Source organism: Etheostoma spectabile, chromosome 7 (assembly GCF_008692095.1).
Source record: "Etheostoma spectabile isolate EspeVRDwgs_2016 chromosome 7, UIUC_Espe_1.0, whole genome shotgun sequence".
NCBI lineage: Eukaryota > Metazoa > Chordata > Actinopteri > Perciformes > Percidae > Etheostoma > Etheostoma spectabile.
The window spans coordinates 29,849,817-29,862,262 of NC_045739.1; the positions used below are offsets into that span (position 1 = coordinate 29,849,817).

The 12,446-nt window shown below is 41.7% G+C and overlaps 1 protein-coding gene across 1 annotated transcript in view; it reads left to right on the forward strand.

The window, feature by feature from the left end:
- Positions 1-12,446, forward strand: part of acap3a (ArfGAP with coiled-coil, ankyrin repeat and PH domains 3a) — a 104,625-nt gene that overhangs the window by 70,321 nt on the left and 21,858 nt on the right. The window contains 4 exon segments of the mRNA XM_032521871.1: positions 3,809-3,820; positions 10,306-10,418; positions 11,325-11,376; positions 11,933-12,033. Of these exon segments, the coding sequence (XP_032377762.1) occupies positions 3,809-3,820; positions 10,306-10,418; positions 11,325-11,376; positions 11,933-12,033 (278 nt within the window).

Genomic DNA, 12,446 nt, shown 5'->3' on the forward strand with positions numbered 1-12,446 from the left:
ATTAAAAGAAATGTGAAAAAAATGAACTTTTCAGACCTAGGGCCATTGACAGGACAACTTCAACTTCAACAACCTCTATTTTTTTTTTTCTTCGTCAGTGTGCAGGCGTTCTTTTTTTATTTTTTTTAATCTGACACTTTGATAACCTTGGGTTCAAGAGTGCAGACCCTTTCATGGATTTTTCTGCAAGGAAGGATTCAGACCGTTGGGGTGGTTTTAAAGTTCTACACACACACACGGGTGTTTGACCCTGAAGAATCTTCCTTTTGTCTGTTGATACTGAGCTGTGAGAATGTGCACACACACACATCTCACCTCTAAGATCCAGTCTGCCCAGTGTTGGCCCAGTGCATCTGTTGTGACTGGGGTGGAGGGGGGGGGGGGGATTAGACCTGGGCTGCTGGGAAGTGTTTGAGTAATCCTTCTAACAAAGTCCAGGCATTGGTTTACGCATTAAATCAGGTGGAATTAAGTGTTTTTAAGATAGATTAATCCCACTGTTGTCTGCTGTAGAAGGTCAGCACATTAGTTTGTGCTGAGCCTCACTGGGCTCTTAGTCCAGTAAAGTGCTGACCGGCGTCTTTAGCCACACTAGTGCCACGGTCCAGACTTTGGTCCAGACTGAAATATCTCCATAACTATCAGGGTTCAACGTTAATTTTTTTTTTTTTTTTTACTTTTAGTAAAAAATAATTCGAATTGCCCAAAGTACATTTTTCTGGCCCCTATACACAAAGTTATTTTTATATCAGAGATATTACAAAGACTTTAGTAAATTGATATATTTGACCTGATCTGATAGCCAGACTATTAGTGTCCAACTTATGTAAAAGAGCCAGCAAGGTGGGGGGGCATTGAGAGGCTTCAGCATTTGTTTTCTGAATGAAGACGTTCCTTTGAAAAATGATCTAGTCTTATTTGCTTTGGACTTGTACTTGGGGCAAACTTTGCAAAACCTTGTCGAGCGATAGAGAACGATAATTTATAATACAATGATGATCTGAGAAAATTATTGAAACTATGTTGGTTGTTACGTCCATCGGGCAACCCTGACTATTAATTGTATTGATATGGAATTTGGACCCCCATGCCTTTACATTTGTCATTGTAGTGGAATATCTCAAATAATGGATGGATTCAAATTGGCTCCATGTCTGCCATGTTGTCGTTAAATAATTCAGAAAGCCGTGTTTCCAGCGGGCCGGCGTGCGGCTCCTCCGGAGCCCAGGATCAGTGACCATCTGTCAGACGCTGTCCCTCCAGGCGCTGCGCTCTGTGCTGTGGGTAGAGCCCTGGGGACGGGCTGGATCACATGCGGGGCTGGTTATTGATCCGTTTTTTTTTTTTTTTTTTCTGCCAGAGCTGTTAGACACTAAGCTTAATGCACCGTGGGACATGCACTGGTCTGTAGGAGTAAATGAACAAGGTCAGGTCAGGGAGTTTAGATTAGATTAGATTAGATTCAACTTTATTGTCATTACACATGTACAGGTACAAGGTAACGAAATGCAGTTTGGGTCTAACCTGAAGTGCATAGCAGTAAGTGCAGGATATATATAATGGTTTCATAAGTGCAGGATGGATATGTACTGAATAAATATAGAAATGAATACTATTATAAACAGAATTTTACAGATAGATTTGTCCTATGAATATAATATACAGATAACAAGTATTTTGAACAAGATTTACAGGTGAATATGTGCTATGATATATATACAGATAGCTATTAATACAAACAGAATTTTTACATATATACAATATATATATATATATATATATATAATACGTTAGGCTAAAATGAGCAGTATAACAATGGATTTAAAGGTAGTACAAATAAAGATTGGCAGAAGCTATCTAAATTAAAGTGCAGTGGAAAGCAATTGCATATTACAGTTAAAATACGGTATTGCATATATATGTAGAGTCCCTGACAAAAGTCTTGTCGCTTGTGTGCAAATTGACCTGAAGTGCCACTGAAATATATTTCTAATCAAGATTTATTTACAAGAAATGGCTCATTTTAATCCCAACAGCTTTTGTAATAATGTTTCAGTGCAAAAAGAAAATGTCAAAAAGTATTCTGATATTCACAGCTTGGTAAAGCCCATTGAGTCAATTTTTGCAAAGACATAAGTGTTGTCGCCTTGTCATATGAGCTTCACCTGGGACTAATAATGGATCAATCAGGTCTCAGGTGTGTATAAAAACAATCCCAGTACACTAGACCTTCACATCAACTGCAACTAGACCTCTGCAAACATGCCTAAGATTCACCCTGAGACTAAAGTTTTGATTATCAAGAGGCTGAAGACCAGATCCACTGCTGATGTGGCAGACACCTTCAATGTGTCTCAGCGTCAAGTACAGAGGATTAAAAAAACATCTGAAGACACTGGAGACGTTTTTGACAAGCCCAGGTCAGGCAGACCCCGCAAGACAACTGCTCGAGAGGACCGTTTGTTGGCTCGAAATTCCAAGGCCAGCCCATTTTCCACTGCAGCAGAGCTCCACGAGACCTGGTCCCCTGAAGTCCCTGTGTCAACCAGAACGGTTTGTCGGATTCTGTCTCGAAATGGCCTCCATGGTCGAATCAGTGCCCAGAAGCCAGCACTAAACAAAAGACAATTGAAAAACCGTGTGGCATGTGCCAAGGCCCACAGCCTGCTAAAAGTATGGACGCTGGAGAAGTGGAAGAAAGTGGATTTTTCAGATGAATCTTCTGTTGAATTACACCACAGTCAATGCAAATATTGCAGGAGACCTACTGGAGCCCGCATGGATCCAAGATTCACCCAGAAAACAGTGAAGTTTGGTCTGGGGTTACATCCAGTATGGGGGTGTGCGAGAGATCTGCAGGGTGGAAGGCAACATCAATAGTCCTCAAATACCAAGAAATCTTAGCTACCTCTTATATTCCCAACCATAAAAGAGCCAAATTCTCCAGCAGGATGGTGCTCCATCGCATACTTCCATCTCCACTTCAAAGTTCCTCAAGCCGAAGAAGATCAAGATGGTCCAGGATTGGCCGGCCCAGTCACCAGACATGAACATCATGGAGCATATGTGGGTAGGATGAAAGAGGAAGCATGGAAGCCCAAAACCAAAGACTATTGATGAACTCTGGGAGGCAGCAGACTGCTTTCCTAGCTATTCCTGATGACTTCATCAACACATGGTCTGAATCCTCCCAACACCGCATGGTCCAGTCCTTCAAGCTCATGGAAGTCATACAAGATATTACTTTGGATCTCACAGCACCACTATTTAATTTGCTGACATATTTAAGTATTTGCAGTAAATTTGTTCAATTTATGTATAGGCGACAAGACTTTTGTCTTGCCAAAATTTGACCTTTCTGTCTTGTTTAAATTATAAATCTTTTTCCAGTGAAACTAATTTATTTCAGTGCAATGAACATCATTTGGGAGGGTTTTAGCTTTTCATATGAGCTATTTCTTACACCAATTGATTAATTAAAAGTCAGGTCAATAGCAGGTGTTTCTACAAAATAGATAAGCGACAAGACTTTTGTCAGGGACCGTATATGTAAACAATTGGTACTGTGGATGAACAGTCGGCAGTGCAAATTGAAATACCAGTCAAGGTAAGTAGTGCGAGTTGAAACCACGTTCAAATCCGCACATTTCAAATATTGTGGTAGTCAGTGTGGGATGTTCGTTGCTGGAAGATTAGTGGACAAGGACAAGAGTATCATATAATCATCACCTAAACTAGTCTGGGGTGTCTAACGCTGTGTTTTCTTTCCTTCTGCTCCTATGCTCCTAACGCCACCGTCTCCCCTCAGACCCTCATGCAGGTGAGTACTCCTACTTTTGTTTTCTCATCTGAATTTTCATCTTTACACTGCGTGTGTGTGTGTGTGTGTGTGTGTGTGTGTGTGTGTGTTAGGGCTGCACAACATATCGTTTTTTTCGCGAAAGGCGATGCACACTTTTTGAGATTTTTTGTGTAAGATGAAAGAGAATATCCGTAGAACAGTGGTGCCATTTATATTCAATTCAATGTTCAATTTGTTTAATGAAATAATGTTGGAAATAATTTCCTTTCATTTGTTTTAGATTCAACAAGCAAGTTGGTATTTTAGCAGAAGGCTGAAAGCTGCAGAACTGAGCACACAGTATCTGTTGATTTATCGCAAGTAAAATAGTTAACGCGACATTTAACAACATCATGTCGTCATATCGTGCAGCCTGTGTGTGTGTGTGTGTGCGTGTGTGTGTGTGTGTGTGCGAGTGTGTGTGTGTGTGTTTGCGAGTGTGTGTGTGTGTGTGTATGTGTGAGTCGAGTCTGAGTCACCACAGAAGAGTACAGAGTATTTTTTAACTGTGGCACTGCTACTTTTACTTCCGTGCAAGATGCCTACTGCAGAGTCCAGATGAAGTACTCTTCTCATTCTGACTCTGAAACATTTAAAATATCAGATTTATTCACGCCAGAAATTGTAGCCTGTATTTTGTAATCCTTTTGAAAAACACGCCCTACTTTTTTTCCTTTTTCCTTTTTTTAAAAACGGGTATTGCCCCCCAAAGTTTCTGTTTTTTAAAATCCCCATTTGAGCATGGGGGAACCAAGCCTTTGGGGTTTTTCTTACACCCCGGGGGGAAAGGAGGGGCGGTCTTTACTCAGCACAAGGCAAAAAGAACCAGGAGAGCAGAATAGGGAGTTAAAGTGCTTCATCTGTCACTATTATTGGCTGCGAGCACCATGTAGTGGAAAGCATCTAAATTCCAGAGCCATTCATTTTTAACGGCAGATTTAATGGAGGAGTCCTTTTTTAAAGGGATCGGCCCCCTCCCGCTTTTTCCCCTTTTACATCTGCCCGTATTTTGCATTACCCAATTGACCTCATGTTTTTTCTTGATTTTTTTATGAAAAAAGTCTTTTTAATTTCCAAAAAAGGGTGTATTTAAACTTTTTGGTTTTTTTCAGCCAAAAGTCCCAAAAAAAGATTGGCAATTTTTTCCCGAAAAAAACTAAGCGAATGAATCAATTATCCAAATAGCTGCATTTTTGCATTTGTCGATCATTGCAGCTCAGATAAAATGATATCATGGCAGATAAAAACTTTCCATGGAATTCCTTGCTGTAAGCAAAAGCAAAAGAGGGCCCCAGAACTCTCTTTTGTTTCACTATTCTCCCCCCAAAAAAAATGAGGTGCAGCAGTTTGCTACGGTTTTGTAACGGGAAAAAACACGTGTTCAGCCCCGGGGCCTTTTTTTAATGAGGTTTTATCAGAAAAAGAAACGTCATTTAGAAAAGGAAAAAAACAGTCTCGAGTGCTGTTTGAGTCTTCTCTCTTACAAACCCCTTTTTCCCCTAACCCCCTCATTAGAGGCCTATTTAAATTCTAAGGGGTGTGTTCAGGTGACATTTTTTTCCCGGGCCCTGCTGGTCCCTTTAAAAGGGGGTGTGTTCGGGGGCATTCCGGGGGCGCTGGTATACAGGGGGGTTTCCCGGTGCATTCCCCGGGGGGGTGGTTCTTACAGGGAGGGGTTTTTCAAAAATGCATTTTGGGGCGTGGGCTTAAAGGGAGGGGTGTTTCCCCCGGTTTATTCGGGGTGCTGGGCTTTCAGGGGGGGGTTCCCGGGGGATTCCGGGGCCCTGCTGGGTTTTTCGGGGGGGTGTGTTTTAGGGGGCCCCTTTTGGGGTGCTGGTTTTTCAGGGAGGGTTTCAGGGCTTTGGGGGGGTTTTAAAGGGGGGGGTTTCAGGGCATTTTGGGGTGGTCTTACGGGAGGGGGTTCGGTGCTTTGGGCGTGGGTTTTAAGGGGGGGTGTTCAGGGCTTTCCCGGGGGCTGGTTTCAGGGGGGTGTTCTGCTTTTGGGGTGGTTTTACAGGGAGGGTGTTCAGGGTTTTTGGCGTGCGGGTTTAAAGGGGGGGGGTTTTCGGGGGTTTTTCGGGGCGTGCTGGTTTACAGGGAGGTGTGTTCAGGTGTTCGGGCGTCGGTTTTACAGGGAGGGGTTCCGGTGCATTCGGCGTCGGGGTTTAAAAGGTGGTTCCCGTGTTCTGGGCGTGCTGGTCTACACAGAGGGTGTCGGGGGAACCTCGTTTGGGTTACATAAAAACCCCGTGGTTTAAAGGAAAGACACCAACACAACCCTTAAGACCATGCGCCCCGGCCCCCGCCCTTTTTTTTCCCCGTCACTAGCAAAAGGATTGGACACCCCTAAAGCCCCGTGCCCTTACACTTTAAAAAAGGGGTTGTAGTGAAAGCAACCAGAAAAATCCGCGTGGGGCGACCTCTGCCGGGTTTTCGACTGACCCGCTGACCTTCTCTCCTTTCCCGGGGTCTTAAGCGTCATAATTTAAAAGAGGCAGAAAAGCCCAAAACAACTCTTTTAAAAAACAACAACAACACACCCACAATTTAAGCGTTGTGGAGTAAGGTCGGCTACCCACCAAAAAATTCTGGTTGTTTGATTTTTTTAAACCAAGGGCTCCCATGTGGGGCCCCCCTGACCAAGTGTGGGCCGTTTTTTTTGGGTTTTTTCCCCCCCCGAATTTCTACTCACTATTTTCCCTTATTTTTTAAAATAAGACCCGAAAAGTCCGTTAAAAGAGTCGAGTTTAACGGGGAAACAAAGCAAAGCTAAACTCCCCATTTTAAAAATAAAAAAGTATATTTATTAGCCACAGCAGGTTCGGCCTTGCCAAAAGCACTTTGCATGCCAGAGGTGAACTATCCCTCCCCGCTACCATCCACCACCAACTTTGGTCGTTTGGCAGGGGGCCCAAACCCCAAATCCATATGGAAATATGCAGCCCACAAATAAGGCTCATGGGGATTTTAACCCAGGGCCTCGGCACCCAAAGCTAGAAACATGCCCCAGCCAACGAACCCAGTTTTTACAGTAGTATGGTTTTTTGGTCGGGGGAGAAGGGAAGATTTTGGGGCTTCCCAAAAATCAACTTTTTTTTTCCCGTTGCCTTCCCAAGCATTTTTGCCTTTATTAAAAGAATTTTGGGCACCTCTGTTTTGAAGAAACGAACAGAATCCTTTTTTTTGCCCGGTATAGACCATACGGGAATTTGTTTTGGAGCACGTTTCTCAACTTTCTTAACATACATATCAAACCCAAAAAAAATAAACACTAATATAAAATATACAACTCAAAAAGAAAAAAATTTGAGGCTGGGCAAGAAAAAGATCAATACAATTATTAAAAGGGAGTGCAAGGGTACTGGTAAAACGATTAGGTATTATATTACAGTAGAAAAGTATGAAAATTGAACAGTTCTAAAAAAAGGAAAAAAAGATGAATAAAAATTAAAAAAAATAATTTAGATGTGAGAGTGGGAATGATGAGTAATACTAAATACGTGGAATAATACAGGTGCTGTATAGACAGTGTTACAGTGTTATTGACCAGAACTGACCCTGACACTGTGGGTCAGAAGTCAGCTGGTCATCAGAGAGATGGCTTGGTCCGGGGCGGCGCTAACCTCCAGGACGCAGTGATGGCGTCTCTGCTGAATAGTCTCGGGAAGGAACTTGTTTTGGTGGAACAATATTAAATGAGGTTTACTGTCCAATCGGTACTAAAACGTCCCAGTTGGAGAGTAAATGCTGTAAACATATTCATTGTAAATCTTTATAATCATTCCCCCCGTTGCACGATCACAATTGTCTTCAAAACTCGCCATATTAGGCATGTAGCTCGACGTTTGAGTCAGACAGTGGCAACACACATTGCCGGAACATCCTGGAAATAAATCATCATTGATTTAAACTATGCAGATAAACACGTGACAGCAGACCGAGTTATCAGTGCTACCGACCGGGCTCACCGTGTGGCATGTGTAGCCTGTCGGTGGACCTACGTCCAGCAGCAGCAGGTGGACGGAGCATCAGGACATCAGCCAGTGTTTCTGCTCCTTCACAGCAATTTTGCTCACTCGCTTCCAAACATACGGGAAGTCTCTGTTTCCCAGCTCGTTCAATAATTCACTCGTGTTCGGCTTCTGCGTGTGACGTTGCGTTATTAAAAATAGATGCTCTTTGTTGTAGGCTTGAGAGATTGCAGAGTGCCGCGCGGTGCACATCTTGTTTCAGCGTTGCCTCGCGTGTTTGTGATGTTTCCCAAAAAGAATCTGACTGACAACTGAAGGTAAGCTGCATTGACTTCCTACAGAGTGTAGTCGCTAAATCAGAACAGAGTGATTCAGTCACTATTGTAAAGAACCGTAAAAAATAAAAAATAAAAGAAACAGGCGATACTACTAAAAGTCACTTTTTTTTCGTGAGATGTGACAAAACAAGTGTAGCGGTATGATCGTTTGATGTGTCACTTCTTTGATAAAAACTGAAAAAGTTACTCAAGTGTGCACTTTTAGTAGTATTTTTATCATTAAATCAAGCCCTGAGTAGTGTTTGTTGGGTGATCTGGGAAGCCTGCCAGATGGATTCCCTCTGGGTCAACAGAAGGATCGAAACCCCCCCCCCCCCCCTTCTTCAGAGAGGGAGGTGTGTTTAGGGAGCTGTAAAAACTGAAGCAGACTCCAAAGTGCCAAAGCAGCCTGTGTTTGGGTCGAGAGCAGCTACAGTACGGCGTGGTGTAGTCCACTATTCTTCCACAGCAGCCTGCATACATTGGCAGCTGTATGGTAATGAGTCCTAATCCCGAGGCTCACAGGGCGGTGGGCAGGTGGCTGTAGCGGGGGGGGCACACATGTCAGTGTTGGAATTAGGCACCGCACTGCACTGCAGCGGCACGATGCGTTAACCTCCGCTGTGAGAAACGCGTCTACTCTAAGAGACCTGTTTTTCAAGAGTCGAGTTTGTTTAATTTTTTTTTCATTTGGTCTTTTTTGGGGCTTTTCAATGTTGTTGGAACACACAAAACGTTTGAAAATGAAGATCCTCTGCCGTTGGGACCAGAGTTTGGTGGGTTGATTTGCATTCCAATTTTATCTTTGTTATTTTAGTGGATATTGTCATTTGGTTATCATAGTATTCAACTTTATTTTAAGAGTGATTATCCTGGTTTCATTATCGTTGACATGACTTTAGTTGTACTGCTGCAACTCACTGTTAAAGGCTTCTATCACAACCGACGTACTCTCTTTTTTTTTCTCTCTCTCTCTCTCCCTCATTAAAATAGGAAAACGTGTGGAGTTCCCATGTGTAATGCTCAATGCGAAATATTTACATGTTTAAATAAGTGTTATCTGATTCACACTGGTAGGAAAATGCAATCATGTGGAATAAAAGGTGGAATTCTTGCATATTTTGCGTAGTATTAGACTAAAACAGCGAGTCGTTCTGTTATTCGAACATGCAATAAGTAGTTAACGGTGTGTTGGGAGCTGCTGCATGGACACACACCCTGTTACGAAACAGGAGAGCGAGTAAAGATCGTTATGTGGGTCAGTCCTGCAGACATTTTCATGTATTCTCGGGTACTCAATTGAGTCCGGGAAGACAGGAGTCTGGTCTATTCTCAGGACTGCATGCATGTGATGTTGAAATTCAATTTTGGATAAGTTAATGTTCTGTCCCTGCTGCATATTATATTACCTCTGAAATGTAGCTAATTTGAAGTCTCAGGACATACTGTGTCATACTTTCCTTCCTTCACATAAAACAGGCATGACGTTTTCGTACTTCCTAAAAACCTTTAATCAGAAAAATCTAAATAGGAAGAGGGTTTATTGCCAAATAAGGACTTTGCATTGGCAGTCAGTGCATACATAAACAAACATATTGAACATTAATATGAAATAGACAATAAATACAGAAACAAGTATGTACAAAATAGCTGTTCAACATAGTAAAAAAGTGGCTGAATGTGCAAAAATATATAATATGGACAAGTGTATAGTCCAGGATGTAGGTTAATGCAAAGAATTAGTATTGACTCTACACCAACCTCTAAACACATGTTTACCACTTTCTGTAGTTTAGCATTAAAGGGCTACGTGTCTGGTTTTAAGTCATGAAAAGGTTGCAGGCTAATTTCAATTGACTCACACTCGGTTTATGTAATAATCTGCGTCACACTCGCATCTGTTGAGTTACGAAATGGCTCAGTGTGCCAGGCGGAAAGATGGCATGCAACCCACACGTGATCCTTTCTGCATGGTTGCACAGTGTACAGTATGAATATTTGGTTGGTTAACGGAGTGTATTTACAGTGCAGTGCACATTGAATGCTACTGGTATTCCAGGAACAGCGCACATGCAACCTCTTCTCTATAAAAAATGGGCTTTTTTCTCTCTCTTTTTTCTCTTGTTTGTATGAAAGCCAGGATTCATTTGGGGTCTCTCTTTGTCTTCTCTTTCAGGACTTTTCATATGACGACTCCAAGGTGGAGTTCAACGTGGATGCTCCTAATGGTGTGGTGATGGAGGGCTACTTGTTCAAGAGGGCCAGCAATGCCTTTAAGACCTGGAACAGGTAAAACATTTTTATATACTGTAATATATCACATTAGTATACACAGTGACTGATGGGACAAACACTTGTCACATAAGTGACTTTAAATAGAGGGATTTACTCGCACAATACACAGTATTGTGCTGATAAAAATAAGAGTAGACTTTATTGAATGAAATAGATAATTAAATCTAGCTATATATATATATATATATATATATATATATATATCTATACAGTATACATAACAAAATCTTAAATAATTTAAGTGAAATGTGTACATATACTGGTCGTTTAAGTATGTGGGTAAAGGAAAATAAGTAACATTTAGTTTGTTATAAGTGTTGTTAGTAACATTTAGTGTGTTAAATATATTTGTTATATATAGGGTAACTCAGGTATCATTGTTAATAAATGTCTATAAATCCACTTAGAAATGATAGGGCGCTCTTTATGAGTCCAGAACTTGCCTGAGAATCATCAAGTTTTTAAGTTTTCTTCAGTGTTAAAATGTAAAAGTAGTCCAGTGGTGTTTGTCTGCAGTGTTATCATAGATGTACAAATATAAACTAATAATAGCAAATTCAGTATAGTTTAAATGGTGCCAATTTCTCTAAAATGGTACAGTAGCCTACAGCTAACTCACTGACTCCATAGTAACATATATTTACACTTACAGTAATAGAAATGGAAGAAAATGCCAGCATACAATATATAATAGAATAGTATTTAAAATGAAGATACTAGTGATTAGTGAGGCTGCGATGTTAAGTAACGTAATAAATAGTAATGTAATAAATTAACCTCACATGGTCACAATATTGAATTGCCAAGAGCGAAACCCATTTCACTCAACGCTTCCTTGAGAAATGGAAGCATATCCTTCTAAAATAAGTTATTTATCCCCCCCTCTCTTTCTCTCCCTAGACGTTGGTTCTCCATTCAGAACAGTCAGCTGGTCTATCAGAAGAAGCTCAAGGCAAGTCCATAAAGCTAGGAGCTATCATCTCTCCCTGGGGGTAAAGTGGGCTCTAAGAGGTTGAGTGCAACTTTAATGGAGAGGGGACATTAAATGTCTCTCAACATTATAGTAATCTTCCCTGAAATCCATCATCACTAACCTGACTGCATGTTTGTGAGTACAGAGATCTCTGCTGATATCTGAATACTTAATCTGGAGCCGCCTTAGGTTTTTTTTTCCTCTGAAGTGTGTGTGTGTGTGTGTGTGTGTGTGTGTGTGTGTGTGTGTGTGTGTGTTTGTTCTCGTTTAACTGTATTTGTGGGGTCCCGGCCGCCTGCTGTTAGAGGGGTAAACTTGGTTTTAGGATTATGGTTAAAATGAGGTTATGGTTAAGGGAAGGGTAAGGGTTAAAGTTAGGCATTTAGTTGTGATGGTTAAGTTAGGTTAAGGGGCTAGGGAATGCATTATGTCAATGACAGGTCCCCACAAAGATAGTGTGTGTGTGTTTGTGTTGTGTTTAGGGGTCTTTTTGATTAGCAGAGGAATGCTTAGTGAGTTGTTTTTGTGTTAGTAGGATTCTCTGACGGTGGTGGTGGAGGACCTCCGGCTGTGCTCTGTTAAACCGTGTGAGGACATCGAGAGGAGGTTCTGCTTCGAGGTCGTCTCCCCCTCCAAGTAAGACTTAGCTGTTGGATGGGTTAACATGCAATTTGGTTAATAGTTTCATGTCTCCCCAGAGGGTGCATCGTCTTCACCTTTCATCCGAGGCCATCATCAGATCAAAGTTTTAATTTGTCTGGCAAATATGGTGAACATGGCAAATATTATACCTGCTGAACATCAGCATGTTAGCATTCTGACGTTAGCATTTAGCTCAAATCTACGATGTGCCCATGTACAGCCTCATAGGGGTTCATCCCAAAGCAGAGAAAGGGGAGGTAACCTTGCTCCTTATGACCTCATAAGGGGCAAGATTCCAGATCGGCCCATCTGAGCTTTCATTTTCTCAAAGGCAGAGCCGGATACCCAGGACTCGGTTTACACCTATCACCATTTCTAGCCACTGGGGGACTATAGGCAGTTAATGT